This window comes from Chelonoidis abingdonii, chromosome 4 (assembly GCF_003597395.2).
Source record: "Chelonoidis abingdonii isolate Lonesome George chromosome 4, CheloAbing_2.0, whole genome shotgun sequence".
Taxonomy (NCBI): domain Eukaryota; kingdom Metazoa; phylum Chordata; order Testudines; family Testudinidae; genus Chelonoidis; species Chelonoidis abingdonii.
The window spans coordinates 155764702-155786542 of NC_133772.1; the positions used below are offsets into that span (position 1 = coordinate 155764702).

The 21841-nt window shown below is 44.6% G+C and overlaps 1 protein-coding gene across 10 annotated transcripts in view; it reads left to right on the plus strand.

Moving 5' to 3' along the window:
- Positions 1 to 21841, plus strand: part of NIN (ninein) — a 116773-nt gene that overhangs the window by 79396 nt on the left and 15536 nt on the right. For 5 of the 10 annotated variants that reach the window (XM_032775591.2, XM_032775627.2, XM_032775617.2 and 2 more), the window contains 10 exons: positions 94 to 219; positions 1191 to 1260; positions 2530 to 2745; positions 3994 to 4107; positions 5757 to 5879; positions 6794 to 6907; positions 14285 to 14431; positions 15905 to 16084; positions 17234 to 17383; positions 19443 to 19544. In XM_032775591.2, the coding sequence (XP_032631482.1) occupies positions 94 to 219; positions 1191 to 1260; positions 2530 to 2745; positions 3994 to 4107; positions 5757 to 5879; positions 6794 to 6907; positions 14285 to 14431; positions 15905 to 16084; positions 17234 to 17383; positions 19443 to 19544 (1342 nt within the window). Of the gene's footprint in view, positions 1 to 93; positions 220 to 1190; positions 1261 to 2529; positions 2746 to 3993; positions 4108 to 5756; positions 5880 to 6793; positions 6908 to 14284; positions 14432 to 15874; positions 16085 to 16194; positions 16395 to 17233; positions 17384 to 19442; positions 19545 to 20879; positions 20941 to 21841 lie in introns of those variants that run through there. The other 5 variants (XM_032775632.2, XM_032775583.2, XM_032775572.2 and 2 more) reach the window with 4 other exon arrangements.

The window sequence follows — 21841 nt, forward strand, 5'->3', positions numbered from 1 at the left end:
ATTTGCCTTTTATAATGAGTGTTTTCTACCAGCGGAGCAGGAAGAGGTACAAGAACATCGGTGTGTTTCAGCTGTCTTGTCTCTATACTGTAGATGTGAGGCTGAGAAGCTCAGAGGAGAAAATGCTATTCTGAAGAATGAAATAACTGTGTTAAATGAGGAAAGTAGTGTTTCTAACCTGAAACTAAGGGAGCTAAATGGATCTCGAGAAGAAATGTGGTAAGAATATGAAGTGGCATATGTTGCATGTGCTTCCTGGTTTTAACTGCAATGCAAACAAGAAAAACGGCACCCTTATTGCTGTTATGGGATGTAGAAAGTCCGTCTCAAGGTTCTTTAGCTTGTTAGAAATGTTGTATGCCTTTAAAATAACAGCGATTCTTTCCAGTAACAGCACTTATTCGCTGTAGAGTTTTGGCAGCATATGAGCTCATACCAGCCTCTGCTTGCTCAGTATGTTGCCAGATGGGGAAAGGGACTTCTCTCGCCAGAGAATCACATCACCTACTAAATGATCTATGTACTAATACTGTCCATCCCCTTGCTTAGCGGCAGAAACAGCGGTCCTATGTAAACTTTGGCAGACAGGTCCTCCACCTGTCTTCTCATGTGGTCCATAGGCCAAGCACTGTGCAGCTGCTCACATTGCTTAGCAACCATGTCTACCTGCTTACAATGACCTTGTTGCTTCTGATGTGCAAAAATGATGTGCCCAAAGACCTTTACCATGAAAAAGGAGGGAGGGGGGAGGAGTATTTGCATGCCTTGACTTCCATCTCTCTCCTGAAGGACTGTCAAACATGTGGTCCTTGGATTGCCAGAGCCTTCCAGAAAAGAGGGGGAAGTATTTCTTGGACCACATGCATCAGTCCCTGAGGAAAGAGAGGGAAGGCGAGCACTGACTGTGCCTATGGGAAAACAGCAGTTCCCTTCTTAAGAACATAAGAATTGCCATACCAAAGGTCCATCTATCACAGTATCCTGTCTTCTGACAGTGGCCCAGTGCCAGGTGCTTCAGAGGGAATGAACATAACAGGCAGCTGTTGAGTGTCTTTCTAGTACTAACCAGGAATTTTTCAACCATGACCATTTCGGATGGAAAGATGGTGCATTTTGAAACAGTTCTAGCACACAGCACATCTGAAAAAACCAAGTGTTAACCATACTTTTGTTCAATGTCCATTATTTAGGCAAAAAATAGAGGCTATAAGAAAGGAGAAGGTGGCTGTGCAGAAGATGGCTGACAACTTGAGAAAACAGGTATGTAGACTGAGGCTTCCTTCTAAATCTCTTCTATAAAGAGACATTGGTGCGTAAGGTAATTTCTGCCCCATAGTTTAAATGTCATGAAGGCAAGAGGAGATGCACCTTGCATATATTACAAAATTCAAAGATATTCTAAAATGACTGTGAGTTCTCCTTCACTGGTTAGTATTGATTAAAGGTTTCCTTGACACATTGCATTACAGGTAATTTGCACACATTTATTACCTAGGTACTTAGAGTAGTTTTCAGACTTTTTAAGGTGTTTATTGCATTATTCAACATGGAAAGACTTCCTAATGAAAATACATTCTTATGTCAGTGTAACTCCTTTGCATAGGGGTGTCCCTGAGTGACATGTTCTGCCCCCCTAACTCTCCGTGTAGATAGCACTCTGTCGATGGGAGGGCTTCTCCCATTCACCAGCTACTGCCTCTCAGGGAGATGGACAAGCTCGCCCGTCAGCATAGGTAACCTCTTCACTAAGTGCTTCTGCAGCACAGCAAGAGTAGACAAGTCCTTAATTTTAACAAATGTCTTTGTCTCCCTGGTGGGTCCTGCTCTGCAGCACCCAGTGGGAGATCTTAGTTGTATTTCCAGGGCGGGCCTCTCTTCCCAGATCAGTTGGGCATAGAAATGCTTCCAGTGCTGGATATTTCACCCCAAGAGACGCATTAGATTTACTTGCATCAATTACAGGCTCTAAAATTTTTAAGTGGAGTTCTGTACAGTCATCACAGGTGAAGAGTAGTAGGTTTAAAAACAAACTCAACAGTTTTTTTGTTGTTGTTTTTTAAGTTGGTGCCCTTTTTTTAATGTCGCCTAGAAAATGCTGCTTGCTCACAGTAATTTATCTTGTGGATGAGAGTCCTACGCCCCTCAAAACCTATGTCCTCATGGCAAAAGAGAGATTGAGTAGAGATTTGTCAGTCACGGCAAACTGTCATGAAAGTGAACTGCATTAGACTGTGGCGCTGTTTGGCTTGACGTAAAATTTCTTCATAGAATGATTGAACAAGACAGATTACAATGAGAGCAAATAAACGTGTATGTTACTGGAGTTCTGACTGGCTTAGGTAGAATACTGCTCTTGGGAAAGCACAGCAGTGTAAGTAGGTCATGCCATCATATTACGAATTAGACTCTGGATAGGAACCATTCCCTTTGTATGAAAGAAATACTGTATTGTGTATCTGATTCCTAAACCTATTGTTCAGTGCAGGAGAGATTTATTTAGTCATTTCTGATACTTCCTGTTTTAATCAGTTATCAGATTTGAAAGCCAGGAATCAGCAGCTCGACTTTGAAAATGCAGAACTTAGTCAAAAGAATTCAAAAAACCAAGCAGACGTGCAGGATCTTAATCAACGGCTGGCAAGAATACTCAGGCAAAAAGAAAAGGAAGTAGGGAAATGTACACTGGAAGAATGGGAAAGGGAGAGATCGAAGCTGAAAGAGGAACTGGAAAACTGTCAAGTAAAGGTACAGCGTAATACAGACGCACCTTGAGTTACAAAAACCCAATGTACGCAAATTCGAGCGGATGGAAGAAGTTCTGTAAGCTAGAAATAGGAGGGTTTGGGGAGGCGGGAGGTTGTTTGCGTCATGGTCGGAGATAAATTTCCAACTTACGCAAAATTGGAGTTACGCAAGGCGTTCCAGAACGCAACCCTTGCGTAAGTCGAGGAGCATCTGGACCATTTCATGGCTAACAGTGTGACACTGCTGAATTTCAGGAATGAACACTATTGCATCCCCATGACACTAGCAGCCATGCTCTCTATCTCTTAACAGTGCATAGTCTTTCAAAACTGTTCTTTAAATCCCATCTGCAAACATGGGTGTTTTTTATAAAAGTGGAGAGAGGGAGGGAAACTGAGCTAGAGGGTCTGCTCTTCGGCAGTGTTTAAAAGAGGGATTGAGAAAAACTAATCCTAGGGAATGCTAAGAAACCATGGTGCTCTTGTTTTCACAGAGTTCTAACATAGGTATTTTGCTAGAGCCACTATGGCCTAGAGCAGGGGTGGGCAAACTTTTTGGCCCAAGGGCCACATCTGGGTATGGAAATTGTATGGCAGGCCATGAATGCTCACGAAATTGGGGGTTGGGATGTGGGAGGGGGTGAGGGCTCCGACTGGGGCTGTGGGCTCTGGGATGGGGCTGAGGATGAGGGGTTAGGGGTGCAAAAGGGTGCTTCAGGCTGGGACCAAGGGATCTGGAGGGTGGGAGGAGGATCAGGGGTAGGGAGTTGAGGCGTGAGAGGGGGTCAGAGGTGCAGGCTCCGGGCAGCACTTACCTCAAGCAGCTCCTGGAAGCAGCGGCATGTTCCCCCTCCAGCTCCTACGTGGAGGTGTGGCAGGACAGCTCTGCACACTGCCACGTCCACATTGGTTCCTGGCCAATGGGAGTTACAGGGGCTGCGCTTGGGGTGGGGACAACGTGCAGAGGGGGGACATGCTGCTGCTTCGGGGAGCCATGTGGAGCCATGGCATGCGTGGAATGGGGAAAACCCCCAACCTCACTCCCCAGCGGGAGCTGGAGGGCTGGATTAAAATGTCTGAAGGGTCAGATGTGGCCCCCGGGCTGTAGTTTGCCCATCCCTGGCCTAGAGTTTGCCCTGTGCCATTGCGCAGACTGTCTTCTGGATTGGCCTTTTGTGTGATCTTGAATTTTTCCATGAAGATGGAGTTCCAGTTCAGTTAGCATTTCATGTTTTTTAACTTTCCCCAGTCTTCAACTCTGGTGTCTTCTTTGGAGACCGAGCTATCTAAAATCAAGGTTCAAATTCGTTTACTGGAGCACGAAAACCACCTCCTCAAGCAGGAACTGGAGAAGACCAAACAGGTAAAGACAGTCCCTCTTCTTGTCCAGACTGTGCAGATGGTGAATTTATACAGTTGGCAGGATGGTTGCTCTTAGCATTTATATTCTGCTCTCCTGACTGTGTTTGAGGTGATTAGCTTGTTTGTACAGGAAGGCAATGACAAAAGAGAAATGCAAGTATCCTTGCAACAATGTCCCAATGTGCACATGGCTGTTCATAAATTTGCTCTGAAGGCAGTAAAGACTATTGTTCCCCTTAGTCTTCCACCAACAGATGTTCCAAAGCAATGGGCTTTGGGAGCCCTGTCTTGGCAATGAATAGGTAGAAAGTACTATTAAAAATATGGCATTTTATCCAGTTGTGATTCTGTAGCAGCTGGCCATATCCATGTGGTCTCCCAGCTGAGAATTAGTCAGTTCCAGGATGCCCTCTACAGGAGACTTCTGATTGCTGCACCAATTGATGCCTTATCCCTAGAAGGCTTCAGTAGATATAAACTTTACTGGAAGTGTTGGCATGATTTCGTTTAAATGAACAGTCACATTAGAGCCAATGGAATCATGCTTAACGTATTGTGATCTCAAATCACTGGAACTGAAGTTGCCATCAGGGTCGGATTATTAACCCTTTTGATCTGGACTCCATGAACTCAGTTTCATTCTCTTGCATGACTACAAAACGCATCTTCTTTAAGACCGAGTGGCTCTTTACACACCTAGGCACTGTCTACACTGCTGTTTTTAGCGGTGTCGTGTCTCGCAGCGCTACTGGAGTCTTACTCTGCTGCAGGGAGCATTTTTAGCTTGTGTTCGTGGTTTTATAAAGGCCGTTGTGCTTGGGTTTTTCACTTTTTAGAAATCAGGAGCATAAGCCCCTGCTCAGCCATGGTTTTGCTGGAGAACCTCTGGCAACTGTCCAGAATGTTTCAGCTCCAACCCATTAGTTGCAGGTTGGAGAGTGTTGAATCTTTAACAAAGACTTTCTTTATCCTAAGCCAGGGGTAGGCAACCTAAGGCACGTGTGCCGAAGGCGGCACATGAGCTGATTTTCAGTGGCACTCACACTGCCCGGGTCCTGGCCACCAGCCCGGGGGGCTCTGCATTTTAATTTAAATGAAGCATCTTAAACATTTTAAAAACCTTATTTACTTTACATACGACAATAGTTTAGTTATATACGATAGACTTATAGAAAGAGACCTTCTAAAAATGTATTACTGGCACGCAAAATCTTAAATTAGAGTGAATAAATGAAGATTCGGCACACCACTTCTGAAAGGTTGCCAACCCCTGTCCTAAGCATTAGTCAAAGTTACATAAGCATTAACAAAAGCAAAACAGAGTTTTAAACAACCCAAGTACAAATGCTGTCCCCTCTCAATTGCTATACTTTCACTCTGTTTGCTTTTGTGATGTCTTGTTTTTAGCATACAGGCGGAGCAGTTTTCAGAAAGACATGGAAACACAGTTTGTTGAAATTAACTGTAGCTTTCCCTTAAACCGAGGCAGGGACTGTATTTTTTTAAATATATTTGTACTATGCCAAGCATGAAGAGGCCCTGATCCCTATAGAAATAGCTACCTAAAATGTTTGTGAATAAAGTCATAAACAGCAGCAGAAATGCTACTTGATAAGATGACAAGATCTGAGGGATTTCTGTCTCCCACAGCTGCCCAGATGTCCTGATCTCTCTGACTTCCAGAATGAAATTTCTAGTGTAATAACTCAAAATGAAAAGCTGCTTAAAGAAAGAGAAGCCCTCAGCGAGGAACTAAACAGATGTGTTGATAAGGTAATAAGAACTGCAAACGCTTACCCATATCCCAAACCACTTGCTGTATCCAGCCCTAATTTCTATACAGTACATTACTCTGTGAAATAACTTAGCTATTTCTTTTTCCTCTTACAGTTATGCCAGACAAATGTGTGTCTGGTACTATTTCAGTATTTCTATCTGGGCCTTCATATGCTCTGCACTGTTTGGAATTTGCCGCAGAATCAAATTGTAGCAAATTTGTGCTCCAGAATCTAAGTTTTCGCTTTAAAAAATGTTGGTTTCTAGACCTTGAGGTTCATCTACGTGCAAACTTTGCACTGGTTTAATTTAAGGGTTGATTTTAAAATCTTTTTCATTAAATCAGTGTAAAAGGCTATGTGGATGCTCTCATTTTGGGTTATATCGGTCTTCTTGTGATTTAGTTTGAGCTTTTTGATACACAAGCTGGAAAGGAAATAACTAATTCAGTTATAATTCACACTGTTATTTTGGTGCAAATCTGAGAGCACACTCTTACATTCTGGATTGAGTGTCCTATTTCAGTTTAATTTCAACATTTTTTTTTTTTTTCCCATACCAGAAACCCAGGGATCTTGATGCAGAGCTTAGGTCCAGTTCAGCCTGGAGTATACCCAACCTTGATTGTACCATGGACTTTAGTAGATGTAATAAAACCACCAGTCAAAAAGGCAGCCGGCAACATGATTGTATTTTCACTGTAACCTGCGCCTTTCTTGTCTAAACTGGTGGCTTAGAACTCAAGCAGTGTAACTAGCATGCACATTGAATATATTCTTTATCTGAAACCCCATGCAGCTCCACTCTCATCAAAGTCAACATGAGCTGGAGAGAGAAATCTCCAGCAATACTTTGCATACAGACTAGTGGTACATTGTCATTCTGTATATTCTTCCTTGCTCTCATTTCAGGTAGCTAAAGTAAACTTCTTAGAGAATGTTATTGCCAGCTTGAAGCAGGAGCAAAAGTCCTGGGAACAACAAAGTCAGACACTGAAAGTGCAGCTCACAGTCTCCCAAGAAAAGGTACAGTAATATGTATTGTTTTGATCCTTCTGAAGCATAGACATTTTTGTTAGCCCCTTGGACCAGGCAGGAGTTCGCACCAAATAGTCCTCTCGTCCTTTGTACAAAGGTGATATGCAATTAATACCTGGGACATTTTGAGGAGCTCCTTTAGTGAATTTATCACAGGGGTGAGAATGTGTAACGTGATGGGTAAATTTCTCCCGAGGATGGGCGGGGGGACAGGGGGTAGCTGTGGTTTCATTTCTATTGTTAGATTCCCCTTTTGCTTATGCCTGCTTCCCAGTTCCCTGGTATACCTGTAAAGAGAGATTCTGCACTAGCCAGTACTAAACAGCACAACATTTTCATCTCCTGCTGCTGCCTCTCTTCTCCCAGCTGGCCTGCTGGGGGAGGAAAGGAGAAAAGGCAGCTCACTTGGCTGACAGAAGTTGTGGTACCATAGTTGCCCTGGATTGTCAGGAGTAACCTCAATTAAATCCTTCACACTTCCTCCTTGAGCAGGAAAATATTACAGGAGGGGAAGGCAGATGCAATACTGTCACATTCAGTGTGTTATGTGGCTGGTAACTTGAAATGGCAGCTCAAGTCATCTGGCATCTTTCTGGAATAGCTGATAAAATTATGATTTTTCTTCACCTCTTCCTTGTCAGGCAGAGATCCTCTTCATCCTCCCATTCATTAAGGATCCTCAATGATCCTTGCTATACTCCATTATAGGCACCTCAACAGATAAATCACTGTTGTACCAAATTTATATACTGAGTCTAAATTCACTGTAGTCGAAAAGATGGTTACTCACCTTTGTAACTGTTGTTCTTCAAGATGTGTTGCTCATATCCATTCCAATTAGGTGTGCGCACGTCGCGTGCAGGTTCGTTGGATATTTTTACCCTAGCAACACTTGGTGGGCCGGCTGGGCGCCCCCTGGAGTGGCGCCGCTGTGGGACCGGATATATACCCCTGCCGTCCCATCCGCTCTTCAGTTCCTTCTTGCCGGCTACTCCTACAGTGGGGAAGGAGGGCTGGTGTGGAATGGATATGAGCAACACATCTCGAAGAACAACAGTTACAAAGGTGAGTAACCGTCTTTTCTTCTTCGAGTGCTTGCTCATATCCATTCCAATTAGGTGATTCCCAAGCCTTACCTAGGCGGTGGGATCGGAGTGAGACGTTGCGGAACGCAAAACTTTTGAGCCAAAGGCTGCATCGTCTCTGGACTGCTGAACCAGTGCATAGTGTGAGGCAAAGGTGTGAATGGAAGACCAGGTAGCAGCATGACATATTTCTTGGATGGGGACATGGGCCAGGAAGGCTGCAGATGAGGCTTGCGCCCGAGTAGGATGGGTGGTGAGATGGCTAGCCAGAATGTGAGCCAAGTCATAGCATGTTCGGATGCATGATGTCACCTAAGATGAAATCCTTCGGGAAGATACCAGCATGCCTTTCATCCGGTCTGCCACAGCTACAAAGAGCTAGGGTGACCTTCGGACAGGTTTGGCTCTCTTGATATAAAAGGCGAGAGCCCTGCGGACATCTAAGGTATGTAGTTGTTCCCGAGGCGATGAATGCAGCTTCGGGAAGAAAACTGGGAGGAAGACGTCTTGATTAACATGAAAGGCAGACACCACTTTAGGTAGGAATGCCAGGTGTGGTCGCAGCTGTACCCTTGTCCTTGCGGAATACCGTATACAGGGGATCCACTGTCAAAGCACGAAGCTCTGACCCTCGTCTTGCCGAGGTGATAGTGACAAGGAAGGCTGTCTTCCAGGAGAGGTACAGCAGCGAGCAGGTGGCTAGAGGCTCGAAAGGCGAACCCATGAGCTTGGATAGCACCAGGTTGAGATCTCAGGTAGGAGTCGGGCGTCTGACTTGAGGGTACAACTGTTCCAATCCCTTAAGGAACCTGGAAACCATGGGGTGAGAAAACATTGAAGTGCCACTTTCCCCTTGATGGAAGGCTGAAATAGCTGCCAGATGCACCCTTACAGAAGAGACCGCCAGGCCCTGCTCCTTGAGGGACCATAGGTAATCCAGGAGAATGGGAACAGAAACCTGTCCGGGGATTAAGTTATTCTGAGCACACCAGTGAGAGAAATGCTTCCACTTGGCGAGATATGTCGCCCTTGTGGAAGGCTTCCTGCTGCCCAAAAGCACCTGTTGTACCGAAGCAGAACAACGCAGTTCCGACTGGCTCAACCACGTAGCAGCCATGCTGTCAGATGAAGGGATTGCAGGTCCGGATGGTGAAGCCTGCCTAAGTCTTGCGTTATGAGGGCCGGCCAGAGTGGCAGGGGGATCGGGTCTGCCACGGAGAGGTCGAACAACAGGGTGTACCAATGCTGCCTCGACCATGCTGGAGCAATGAGGATCAAGTGGGCTCCGTCCCTGTGGAGCTTGAGCAGGACTCTGTGGACGAGCAGAAACGGTGGGAAGGCATAAAGTAGGTGCCTGTTCCACAGGATCAGGAATGCGTCCGAGAGGGAGCCCCGGGGGGCGTCCTTGGAAGGAGCAGAACACCTGGCACTTCCTGCTCTCTCGAGAGGCAAAGAGGTCTAAGTGGGGAAAACCCCACCTCCGGAAAACAGAATGGATAACGTCAGCGTATCGACCACTCGTGAGACAAGAAGGACCTGCTGAGGTGATCTGCCAGAGTGTTCTGGACTCCTGGGAGAAAGGATGCTACCAGATCGATAGAGTGGGCTATGCAAAATTCCCAGAGGTGGATGGCTTCTTGACAGAGGAGAGAGGAACGTGCTCCACCCTGCTTGTTTATGTAAAACATGGCCGTTGTGTTGTCCGTGGACACTGACACACAACGGCCCTGTAGATGGTCCCGAAACACCTGGCATGCTAGGCGGACTGCTCTCAGCTCCCTCACGTTGTGTGTAGGGACAGCTCTTGGGGCAACCATAGGCCTTGCGTGTGACGACTCCCGAAATGGGCACCCCAACCCAGAGATGACACGTCTGTGGTTAGGGCTACCGAGGGTTGTGGCTGGTGGAATGTCATCCCTCCGCAGACCACAGAGGGGTCTAAGCACCAAGTCAGGGAGTCGAGAACTTTTCTGGGGATAGTGAGCACCGAATCCAGACTGTTCCTGTGTGGACGGCATACTGAAGCCAGCCAGGTTTGGAAGGAGCGGAGACGCAGTCTCGCATACTTGGTCACGAAGGTGCAGGAGGCCATGTGACCTACTAGGCCGAGGCAAGATCGGACCAACGTTGTCGGAAAGGATTGAAGACTGTGAATTAATGAAGCCATTGTTTGAAAACGAGGCTAGGGGAGGCAGGCTCTGGCCAAAGTGGAGTCCAGAACAGCTCTGATGAAGTCTATTCTCTGCGTGGGCGTGAGAGTGGACTTTTCTGCGTTGATCATGAGACCTAAGCTCTCGAAGAGGTCTCTGATGATGCACACGTGCTGCGATACTTGTAACCAAGAAGTCCCTCGAATAAGCCAATCGTTGAGATACGGGAAGATGTGGACTCGACGACGCCTGAGGGAGGCAGCTACTACAGCCATGCATTTGGTGAAGACCCTTGGAGCTGTAGAAAGGCCAAGGGAAGAACCGTGAACTGAAAATTTTGGTGGTTTACCACAAAACAGAGATACCGTCTGTGTGGTGGATAAATGGCGATGTGGAAATACACGTCCTTCATGTCGAGGGTGGCCAGGGCCAGCTTACGCCTATTCCACCAATTCCCCCAAATCGGGCCCCGCGCCTAAGAGGGCCCCATGCCCAGTGAGAATCCCTTCTCTGGCTAGAGGCATCTTTTTAATTTTTACTCACCTGGCGGCACTCCGGGTCTTCAGCAGCACTTCAGTGGTGGGTTCTTCGCTTGCTCTGGGTCTTCGGCTGCACTGAAGGACCCGCCACCAAAGACCTGGACCAAGTGAAGGACCTGCCGCCAAAGTGCCGCTGAAAACTGGGAGCACTGCCTGGCGAGTACAAGCCCCACATGTTGTTTTTTTTACATATTTTTTTTTTTTTAAGTCATCCCTGCTGGGGCCCCACTGAAATTGTTCGAATTGGGCCCCACGCTTCCTAAAGCCAGCCCTGAGGGTAGCAAACCAGTCTCCCGGATCCAGGGATGGGATGATGGTCCCCAGGGATACCATGCGGAACTTCAATTTTGTCAGGAATTTGTTGAGTTCTCGCAAGTCGAGGATTGGTTGTAGACCTCCCTTTGCCTTGAGGATTAAAAAGTAATGGGAATAGAACCCCTTGCCCCTCATGTCTTTCGGCACCCCCTCTATGGCTCCCAGCTTTAGGAGCGCCTGGACCTCTTGCCAGAGGAATTGCTCGTGAGAGGGGTCCCTGAAGAGGGACTGGAAGGGAGGATGAGAGGGAGGGATTGAAACAAACTGTAGATGGTATCCCGATTCCACTGTGCGAAGGACCCAACGATCGGAGGTTAGTTGGGACCAGGCAGGAGGAAATGGGAGAGGCGGTTGAAAAAGGAGGGAGAAGGATCCGGGAGGATAACTGGTGGGCCGTCCTCGGGCGTCCCATCAAAAGTTTTTTGTTTAGGCCCCATTGGCGGTTGAGGAGGCACTTGACTTTGGGATCCTTGAGGGCCAGATTGCCTGCGTCAATTCCCCTGCCGCACCGTCTGGTGTTATCCTGACGTGACCTAGCCTGGTTGTACGGGCAGTATGGGTGGGCCCGGAAGGACCTTCGTTGGGTCACTAGCGTGTGCATGCCCAGCATGCGCATTATGACCTGATTGTCCTTAAGGCTTTGTAACCTGGAGTCTTTTGTTCGAGAAGAGGTCCTGTCCCTCGAAGGGTAAATCCTGAATGGTCTGCTGCAATTCAGGAGGAAGAGCTGAAACCTGGAGCCAGGAGATACGCCTCATCGTCACTCCGGTTGCCAGAGTTCTGGCCGCTGAGTCCACAGCATCCAGAGAGGCCTGGAGGGAGGTTCTTGCCACCTTTTTACCCTCTTCAAGCAGGGCCATAAACTCCGGACGGGACTCCTGGGGAAGAAGCTCTGTAAACTTCCTCACTGATACTCGGGTGTTAAAATTGTACCAACTTAAGGTGGCGAATCAGCAAGCCCTCTTAAATTGGAGGCCCCCAGCCAAGTGTATTTTGTGGCCTAGGAGGTCCATGCGTTTAGCCTCCTTCGCCTTAGGAGCTGATGCTTGCTGGCCATGACGCTCCCGTTCGTTCACCAATTGGACAACCAGAGACCAGGGAGGTGGATGGGTGTAGAGGTATACATATCCCTTTGAGGGGACCATATATTTCCTCTCTACTCCCCTAGCTGTAGGTGAAATTGAAGCTGGGGACTGCCAAATGGTGTCCGCATTGGCTTGTATAGTGTGGATGAATGGGAGCGCCACTCTGGTAGGTGCGTCAGCTGATAAGATGTCCACTACCGGGTCCTCTACCTCAGTGACCTCCTCCATCTGCAAATTCATGTTCTGGGCCACCAGCCTGAAGAGGTCTTGATGGACCCTAAGATCAATTGGTGGAGGGCCTGAGGAGGATGTTCCTGCTACTGCCTCGTCAGGTGAGGAAGAGGAGGATAGGCCCAGGACCAATGGGTCCTGAGGTGGGTCATGAACAGGAGAAGGATCAGCTGGATCAGGTGGAACCTCTGTGCCCACCGATGGAACTGGAGCTTCCTCTGTGCCCGTAGGGGGAGGGCAGCTCACTGTCGCTTCCGGTACCCGGTGTTCTGAGAGGGCCAAGCATGGAGCCACTGATGGGGCACCTTGGGCCTGGTGGTATGCCCATGGTGTCCAAAAGGACCAGTGATTAGGCCCTTGTTCATGGCTTTGTCCCTCCGGAAAGTGGCTGGGGACATCAGAGTCACCCTCAGGATGCTATGATGCACTACCGGCCTGAGACAATATTGAAGTGTGTCTCGAAGGCCACGGTGGTGCTGAGAGGCCCTGTGAGGACGGCACTGTTCTTGACGCTCGATCCTGGAGCAGTACCAGGGAGCAGTACCAGGAGCTGTGGCGGTACCGCGAGCGAGACTGGGACCTTCTACCATGGCGGTGCTGGGAGGTCGACCGGGATCTCGAGCCCCATCGTCTGGAGCAACTGCAGGATGCACGGTACCAAGATTGGTGCTGAGAGCTGGAGCAGTACCGGGAGTATCTGTCCGGTGAGCATGATGTTGAGCGGCGCCGCGAGTGCGACCGGTACCATGATAGAGAGCGCTGCCGGGACTGCGAGTGGTGCCGGGAGCGGGAGCAACATGATCGAGAGCGTCTGCGAGACCGCAATCTGGAACGACATCTCTCTGGAGGGTCAGTGGATGGAGGCCTTATCAGGGCCGGCTTGCCGATGGATTGAATAACCCGCACCGGCGGTGCCAGGGGTTGACGCATCAGCTCTGTCATAGAGATGAGCTCCCTTGCTGTAGAGAAGGTCTCCGGCGTAGAAGGAAGAACAAGCTCAACCACAGCTGGAGGCGGGGAGCTGTCAGGCACTGGACTTAACGGCCCTTGTGGGACCGGAATCGACGGTGCTGCCGCGGACGACGGTGCTGTAGCAGATGACGGTGCCCGGCGAACTGTCTTAGACGAGTGCTCCTTCTGGGAGGCTGAAGTTGTAGCAGCATGCCGTTTCCCCGTCGGGGAAAGGGAGCGGTGCCGAGGAGTCGGTACTGGGGCGATCCGGTGCCGAAGGCGCGCTCCTTACCGAAGCAGCCTGCTGGGTGCTGGGTACCACTGCTACGGGACTAAGTGCCGACTCCATGAGGAGCTGCCTCAAACGGAAGTTCCACTCCTTCGTCCTTGGTTTAAAGGACTTGCAAATGCGGCACTTGTCCACAAGGTGTGATTCCCCTAGGCACTTGAGGCAGGAGTCGTGGGGATCCCCTATTGGCATTGGCTTCTGGCACGCCGAGCATGGTTTGAATCCCGATGCCTTGGGCATGGGCCCGCACCGGGGCAGAGGAAAGGGGCTAATCCCCAATCCCCCTTTCAACTATATACACTAAGTATAAAACTAAGCACTAATACTAAGTATAACCACAAAAACTCAAAACTATAAACACAGTGATGAGAAGAGAACTACGAGTAAGCTAGGCATGTGGAGATCAGCAAAGCTGCGCTCCACAGTTCCAACAACCGACACAGGCAGTAAGAAGGAACTGAGGGGCGGTTGGGCCAGCAGGGGTATATATCCGGTGCCATAGCGGCGCCGCTCCAGGGGGCACCCAGCCGGCCCACCGAGTGTTGCTAGGGTAAAAATCTCTGATGAACGTGCACGTGGCGCGCGCACACCTAATTGGAATGGATATGAGCAAGCACTTGAACTGTTTGTTTTATTTTGCTTTGACCAGCAGGCAAATGCTAAGAATTTCTGTTCCTTCATTGCAGCAAGGCTAAAGCTGGCCTTTCTTGTGCATTTCAGGTCCAGAGTCTAGATGAAGCTCTACAAAATATCAACCTTCAAATGTCACGGCTAAAATCAGACCTACGGGTGACCCAGCAGGAGAAGGAGGCTCTGAAACAGGAAGTGATGTCACTACACAAGCTACTGCAAAATGCCAATGATAAGGTAATTCTTGAATAGTACTTTTACCATACTAGCATGACCGCAAAATAACCTTTACAGGTTTGTATACCCCAGCTTATTGGTTACCCACAAATTTCAATTAAAGGAGTTGCAATTGCTTTTTTTTTTTTTTTTTTTTGAAGCCTGTCAGAGTATCCTACATATCATAATATTCTAATAATGCATAAGCATTTAAGTATTTTTGTTGGCTAAGAACATAAATAATGGTAGAGTCTTGTGCAAGTAGCAATTTACATATTTCATTGTGGACATCTTGGGAATAATGGAAATCTAGTTCCGCTCCCCACTTTGTTTCTTAAATACAAGAGAGATACCTCGATAGAGGTGTAATAAGATAGGGATCACAGAAGGCTTTTATCTGGGTACCCTCCAGCTTTTGATTTCTGTTATAAAGGCCTATAAAGAACAGCACCTTCCAGTCAGGTTTCTTTGCAGAAGTCTGAGTAGAAGAAGGTTTAGCCAACTCTTTCTTTACTTCATCAGTCTAGTCCTTGTATTCAAGTAATACAAGAGGACAAAAAAGCATAGTTAGTTATCCTTTTTGTGAAGATATTTGTTCATTATAAGTTTTAGCTGGTCCTCCATAAGTGTAACCCACACTCAGATCTGTGGTAACTTGCACTTAAAATCTAGTTATATGGGTGTTCAGGCAGGTTAAGATCAATCAGAGCCTCCTGTTTAAATGATCTTTCTCATTAAAAGGGATATTTTGATACTGCCTGAGAGTAAACTTTCAAAATAATCTGTACAGTTATTTACACTGTTGACTAAGTATAACTACAGTCCTGTACCAGAGTGGGGCTTCAAAGACTTTCTAGACTGCAGTTGTCCTAACAAGTGGAACGAATGATTGGGAAATAGACTCAATTTTCAGTTACATTGTGTCCTTTCAGAAAAGAGTTCATTATAACAGCCTGTCACTTTACTTTGTTAATAGAAAAGAAACACTAATACTTGGGGAAGGGTGTAGGGAGCAATCCTGTAATCACTATCATGATTTGCTTGCATGGTTTATATTATAACTGTTAAATACTTTGTGTCCACATGGAAAAGAGGTATGAAACTTTTTTTTTTTTCCTGAGTTTTAAAACAAGGACCAAATTATATCTATAAAACTTCATGCTATTACTTGCCTGATGAGGCTTGGAAGTGGGCCAGTTTGCTTGATTTTTATAGTTGGGCTAAGTACACTCCTATTAACCTATTAATTCTGACATTTAACAGGCAACTTGTCATCTGTGGTTTCAGCTAAGAGGAAAACCCTCTTGGGTTTTTTTGCCCTGTGATTAGCACCTTGGTTATTTGAAAGAAACTGGATGTGGGGAAGCAGGAAAACAGAAATTCATTTGTAAATATCAGAGTTTAGAGTTCCTGGTAAATGCAAAATCTTTCTGAAGACAGAAAATATCTGCTTCTTTGTTTAAGGCCTAACCCTGCAATTCTGTCTGTCTTAAGAATCGGGTTCTAGAACTGGCTGTGCATTCCTCAGGGCTGCAGAACCAGCAGAAGAAGCTGCACTGGGATGAACTCGAGCAGCTGATTAAACAGGAGCAGCAGCTGCTGAGGCAAGAGAATGAGAGGCTCCAGAGAGAGGTCCAGAACACTAGAACAGATCTAACTCATTCCAGGGAAAAGGTAACTTGAGAGAGTGAACACTCTAATAGATAGTGACTGCATGCTACGCAGAACCCCTGTGATGATGCCCATTTTGCAACTTGTAAATGATGCTCACTGGTTTTTCACAGAAATATCGCAGTAGGATTGCATAACAGGGTTGCTACCATCTCCTCAAACATTGTTACCTCTGCTAGCAGAAGCTCTCCTCTGTCAGCATAGCTGTGTCTATGCTGGGGATTTGTTGGCATAGCTAGGTGAGTAGGGGATGTGTGGTTTTTCACACCCCTTACCATCATAGCTGTTTTGGTATAAGTTTTTTAAGAGTAGACCAAGGCTTACGAACTTTTTTGTTTTAAAAACAGTGCTCCTGTTTTAGGGAGACTTGCTGGTTCAGAATTCATTGTGTTTAATATAACCTTAATAGAAAACAGCTCTAGGCTGGCTTGTAAATTAATTGAAAACCATTAAACTTCATTTTTAAAGAAGACCTTTACTGCAGTGGCTCTCAATCTTTCCAGACTACTGTACCCCTTTCAGGAGTCTGATTTGTCCTGCATTCCCCCAATTACACCTCATTTAAACTACTTGCTTATAAAATCAGACATAAAAATACAAGAGTGTCACAGCACACTAGTACTGAACAATTGCTTACTTTCTCATTGTTACCATATAATTATGATATAAAATAAATGAATCGGAATATAAATTGTACTTACTTTTCAGTGTATAGTATATAGAGCAGTATAAAGTCATTGTCTGTATGAAATTTTAGTTTGTACTGACTTCACTCGTGCTTTTTATGTAGCCTGTTGTAAAACAAGGCAACTATCTAGATGAGTTGATGTATCCCCTGGAAGACCACTGCATACCCCAGGGGTACATGTATCCCTGGTTGAGAACGACTGCTTTACTGGAATTCACAAAAGTTTTGGCTCCCAGTAGTAGGGAGAAGGGCGGACCCTGTTCAGTTACTTTACTAAATGTAGAAAATATTGTGGCTAGGAAATAGGTTGGTAACTTACATTTTAATTCAGTTCATTGACATCTGATTTGCATTACATCGGGTCAGTTTGGATATGCTAGCCAGTGGAATCTTGACTAGAAAACAGATTCTTAATGCTCTGTGATGCCTGTCTGTGTTTCTTGTTCAAACTGTGCTCTCATTAGATCCGGCAGTTGGAATCTGCGATCCTTTCCATGAAGCACCAAAAACATCAAAGCCAATCTGGTATTGTGAAAGCCATAGAGCAAGAGAAATTAAGCTTGAAGAGGGAGTGTGAACAGCTTCAGAAGGAATTGTCTTCTGCTCACAGGAGGGTTAGTTTCAGACTGTAAAACAAATAACACTTTTTCTGGCTTCAGAGCATCACTTAGTTTTGCTGCAATGGCATTTGATCAGATGAAACGCTATAATTTTACTCAGCTACATAGAAATCTTCTTTGTGAATTGTGTGCTGCTCTTGTGAAATCTGATGGAACTTGGGCAGACACTCTTGGTTTTTCTGTGTATAGATAAATAGGTGACATGAATGGTGTAGGTGTGCAATATTTTACATATTTATGGTGTCTGTGTCCGGAGTGAGCTTCTGCAGCCTGTCCAGCATGATCAGGATGGGTCTCTCTAAGCCAGGGATCGGCAACCTTTCAGAAGTGGTGTGCCGAGTCTTCATTTATTCACTCTCATTTAAGATTTCGCGTGCCAGCAATACATTTTAACGTTTGTAGAAGTTCTCTTTCCATAAGTCTATAATATATAACTAAACTATTGTTGTATTTAAAGTAAATACGGTTTTTAAAATATGTAAAAAGCTTCATTTAAAATTAAATTACAGAGCCCCCTGGACTGGTGGCCAGGACCCAGGCAGTGCAAGTGCCACTAAAAATCAGCTTGTGTGCCGCCTTCGGCACTTGTGCCATAAGTTGCCTACTCCTGCTCTAAGCACTTGCTCATCTGCATGCGTGAAGTACTGTCAGGCACAGATCCTTAATTCATGTTGAAAGCCACATTTCTTGTTCCACTACTGAAATTTCAGAATACCAGGTTACACTCTGGGCCTTGTGTAAATATTTATTCTGTGTAGACTATAGAGAAATCTGAGAAAAATTGAGCCTCAAAGCTCACCTGGCTATTGCTTGCACTCTCTGTTTCCTTCCCCTTGGTGGGCAAAGCCAGCCTGAAAATGGCAATTTTCCTATGAAGCAGAAGCATTATTTTTGGCTTTTGGCGTGTCCCAAGCACCCGCCCATCCTACTCGCAAGAAGGATGCATGTAGAAAATATTCAGTGTGTTGAAAGTAAAACAAAGCCAAGTCAGAAATGAAGAACATTAGCTATTAAGTTTGGCTCTTATTGCTCTGGGAGGTTTGCAATTTACCAAAGCAAGACTGCAAGGCTGTTAAGTGGTCAACCTGACCTGTTCCTAACAATGAAAGCTAAACCTGAACCTGCTCAGAGTAAACTGTAGAATTGGAACTCTCAAACTCTAAACAACATGTATCCTTTGGCCTTTTTTTGAAGAGTCCTTGGATATGCCGCTCTTGTATCCCAGCTTTAGTTCATGAGATTCAGAACCTCTGTTATTTCACACATTCTTCAATCTGCAGTTTAGGGGTTCTGCCTTTCTACATCAGTCTTCAAGGGTCGTTTCCATTTGTCAAATGTGTTTAGTGTTAGTCTGATATTGAATACTTCAGAGAGTCCTGGGACCAACATGGCTACAACATTGCAAACACTGAGTACTTGCTTACTTATTCTTTGTCTCCCTTACTAGTGGTTTTTCTTGAAATACTGAGATATATGGTTTAATGTAGATGTTATTAAACAAAGTAGATAAAACCATAAGCCATAAACCATTTCTTTTTTCCTATTAACTTTTTACAAAATGTTGTGCATGCGTACGTACGTACATGTACACGCCACAAAAACAACCGACATAACAAACTATACATAAATTTCTCATGTGTTAATCATTTGCTACCTAACCGTAACTATGCTTGAAGTATTTCATTATATAGAATATGAATGGTTAAAATATAAATTAATTATTTGTATTACCCAGTTTACAGACAGTTTGTTTATAAAAGTCCAGTTAGTTTTAAATCTTATGTCTTATTCTTACTTTATGTACACAAAAACTGAAGGGGGGGAAAAAGGAAATCATTAGAATAAAATAAAAAAAGAGAAGCGAACTTCAGAGGAGGGAAGGAAATGGGCAGAGAAGAGTGGAAAGCAGAGGACAGGCATTTAATAGGATTATTCAGATACTTCCAGGAAAGCATCTCGTAGCTCTCAGAACGTGTTGTGGGTATTTCTGGTAGATATACAGTTCTTTCCAAGTGAAACAACATTCCTAAGGGAAGATCTTCTCTTTTTACAGATCAGTCAGATGAATTCACTTGAGCGTGAATTGGAAACCATCAGTTTGGAAAATGAAGGGCTAAGAAAAAAGCAAGTCAAACTGGATGAACAACTAACGGAGGTACCTTTTCAATAAATGTTAAGGGTATTGAATAAAGAAGAAATGGGACCAGTATCTATAGATGATGTATTTAAAGATATTTTCCTGGTCTCAGTAGGATAGGAATACAATACATTAATGTGCAAACTTAAATTGATAAGACTGGCCAGGTAGAAGTCTCTTGCAAATGTCCGGTCACATTCTCATTAACCAAGGAATTATGCTTCATGACAAATGTGCTCCGACAAAAGGGGATGTTTGTCAGAAGTTGAGAAGAAACTACAGCTATTTCAAGGTCATGATCAAATGGAAGACAAAGAGGGAGATTTTTTTTGTATCCAAAGATAAAAGTAAAGACTCAATGTTTCTATCCAAACCTTATTTGGCAACACTAGGGCACAAATTATAATTTTAGGGAGCTATTGATTATAAGTGTATAAAACTACTCACTTGTAACCTCTTACAGCTTAATGACTATGCATGTTAATTTTGAAAACTTGCTTTTTAACAACAAAACATCAGACAAATTTACTAGTCCTGCTGGAAAACTGTAAATTTCTGGGTGTTTTATTCTAAATTCCTCCTGCTCCCTTCAAGAGCCAGTAACACAAGATAGATCATGTGAACAAATAAAAGGAAAAAAAAAATGTCCTCTCCTTCTAACTTATTAGTCTGCCTAATTTATTTATGTGCTTGAAACAAATTTATGAAAATAGAATTTAAAAGGTTTCTCTTATTTATGATGGGAGTATTTTGCAGCTGAATGTGAACTTTGAACTCATAACCTTCTATCTGACCTTATCCCCTAAACTTGAAGGAGAGAATGGTGAAGCAAAATCAAGTCTTGTGCCAAAATAAAAACGAGAGTATCTCCCAGAGGATGCTTGCCTAGCAAGATATATTAGAAACGACTTTAAAAATTGCCTAGATAATAGGCTAGAAATAGGCCCCAAGTAGACTATCAGAAAACACTAATTCAGTTGCGTAACTTAAAATATTACTATAACACCTTCATAAGAAGAGATAATTAATGGCTGACAGAATGTCCAAAATACTGTTGTTTTTATATATGCTCAAAACAATTAAATTTTCCATTCTATGTAAGACAATTGAAATCATGGGAACCCAGATATACTGTTAGACTGGACTGTTAATGCTTTTGGCTGTTTCTTTACCATACATGGAAATGTATTCTCTTGTAAAACTTTATCTAGTAACATGCAAGATTTTTCTGTCTTTCCTAATCTTTTTCCAACAGGTATGTATAAAACTCACTTAGCACTTTGCACATCCTAACTACTCTGACTTTCTCTCTTGTGCTTGTTTTCCTTTTGTCTGTGGCTAACCTGTGCCTAGAACTCAGTGGTTGGAACTAGCAGAGAAGGGTGCAGTGCTCTGTCTGAGATAGTGTGTGAAGGTAGAGCAATAATTTTCAATGTACTACCATAGCACGGAGAAATCTCATTTTTGTTTCTTTATTATGCTACTAATTGTATTGGGTTTGTAACCCTCCATATCTGTAAAGGAGTCACTATTCATTGTAATATAGCTATGACTATACTTAGTTCAAACGCCATATTGCTTACACTAAAGGATGTGGATATATCATGAATGTTCCGTCCTGTAGGTCCAGAAATGTGGCATACCTTTCAAAGTCTGTTCCCAAGATTATTTGAAAAGTCATAACGGATAAACTTTTGACGTCACAAAATGAAAAGTGGCTCTGAAATTTCATTTTTCTTTTCATTTATTAAATGACCATTTACTTTCTTGAGGGTTGGAGATGTCTCTTCGTTAACATCAGATATGTTGCATGCCTTTCACTGAACTGCCAAGCACTCTTTTAAATGCGGTCAGACTACATGACATACTTAAATCTTTTAAGGAGTGCAGCTCTTGGTACTCTTTCCCTAGCAGATTAGCATGGCAAAAGATTATACTTCGGGTTTTTTTCTGCCTAGACAAACAATGTTTCATTGCCTTTATTCTCTTGAGGTACTGCTAGCATCTGTACTCATGTTCTAAAGTCCTCCATTAGTAATTACTGTTTCATTGTGTCCTATTAACTGAAATGCTTTTTTGATAAATCCCGTCAGAGCCGCAGAGAATATAGATAGAATTCTTTCTTAGCCTGTATTTTGGAGAAAGGAGGAAATTAGCCTTTGAACACCGTATATTTGATTCAGGAGAAAGTTCTGATTCTCCTGTAGAAAATAAACACTTGTCTACACTGAAAACATTGTATAACTTCCTTTTTTCCTGGACCAGGGCAGCCCAAAGAGAAAGCCGTAGCATAGACAGGGCACAGGAGTTCATGC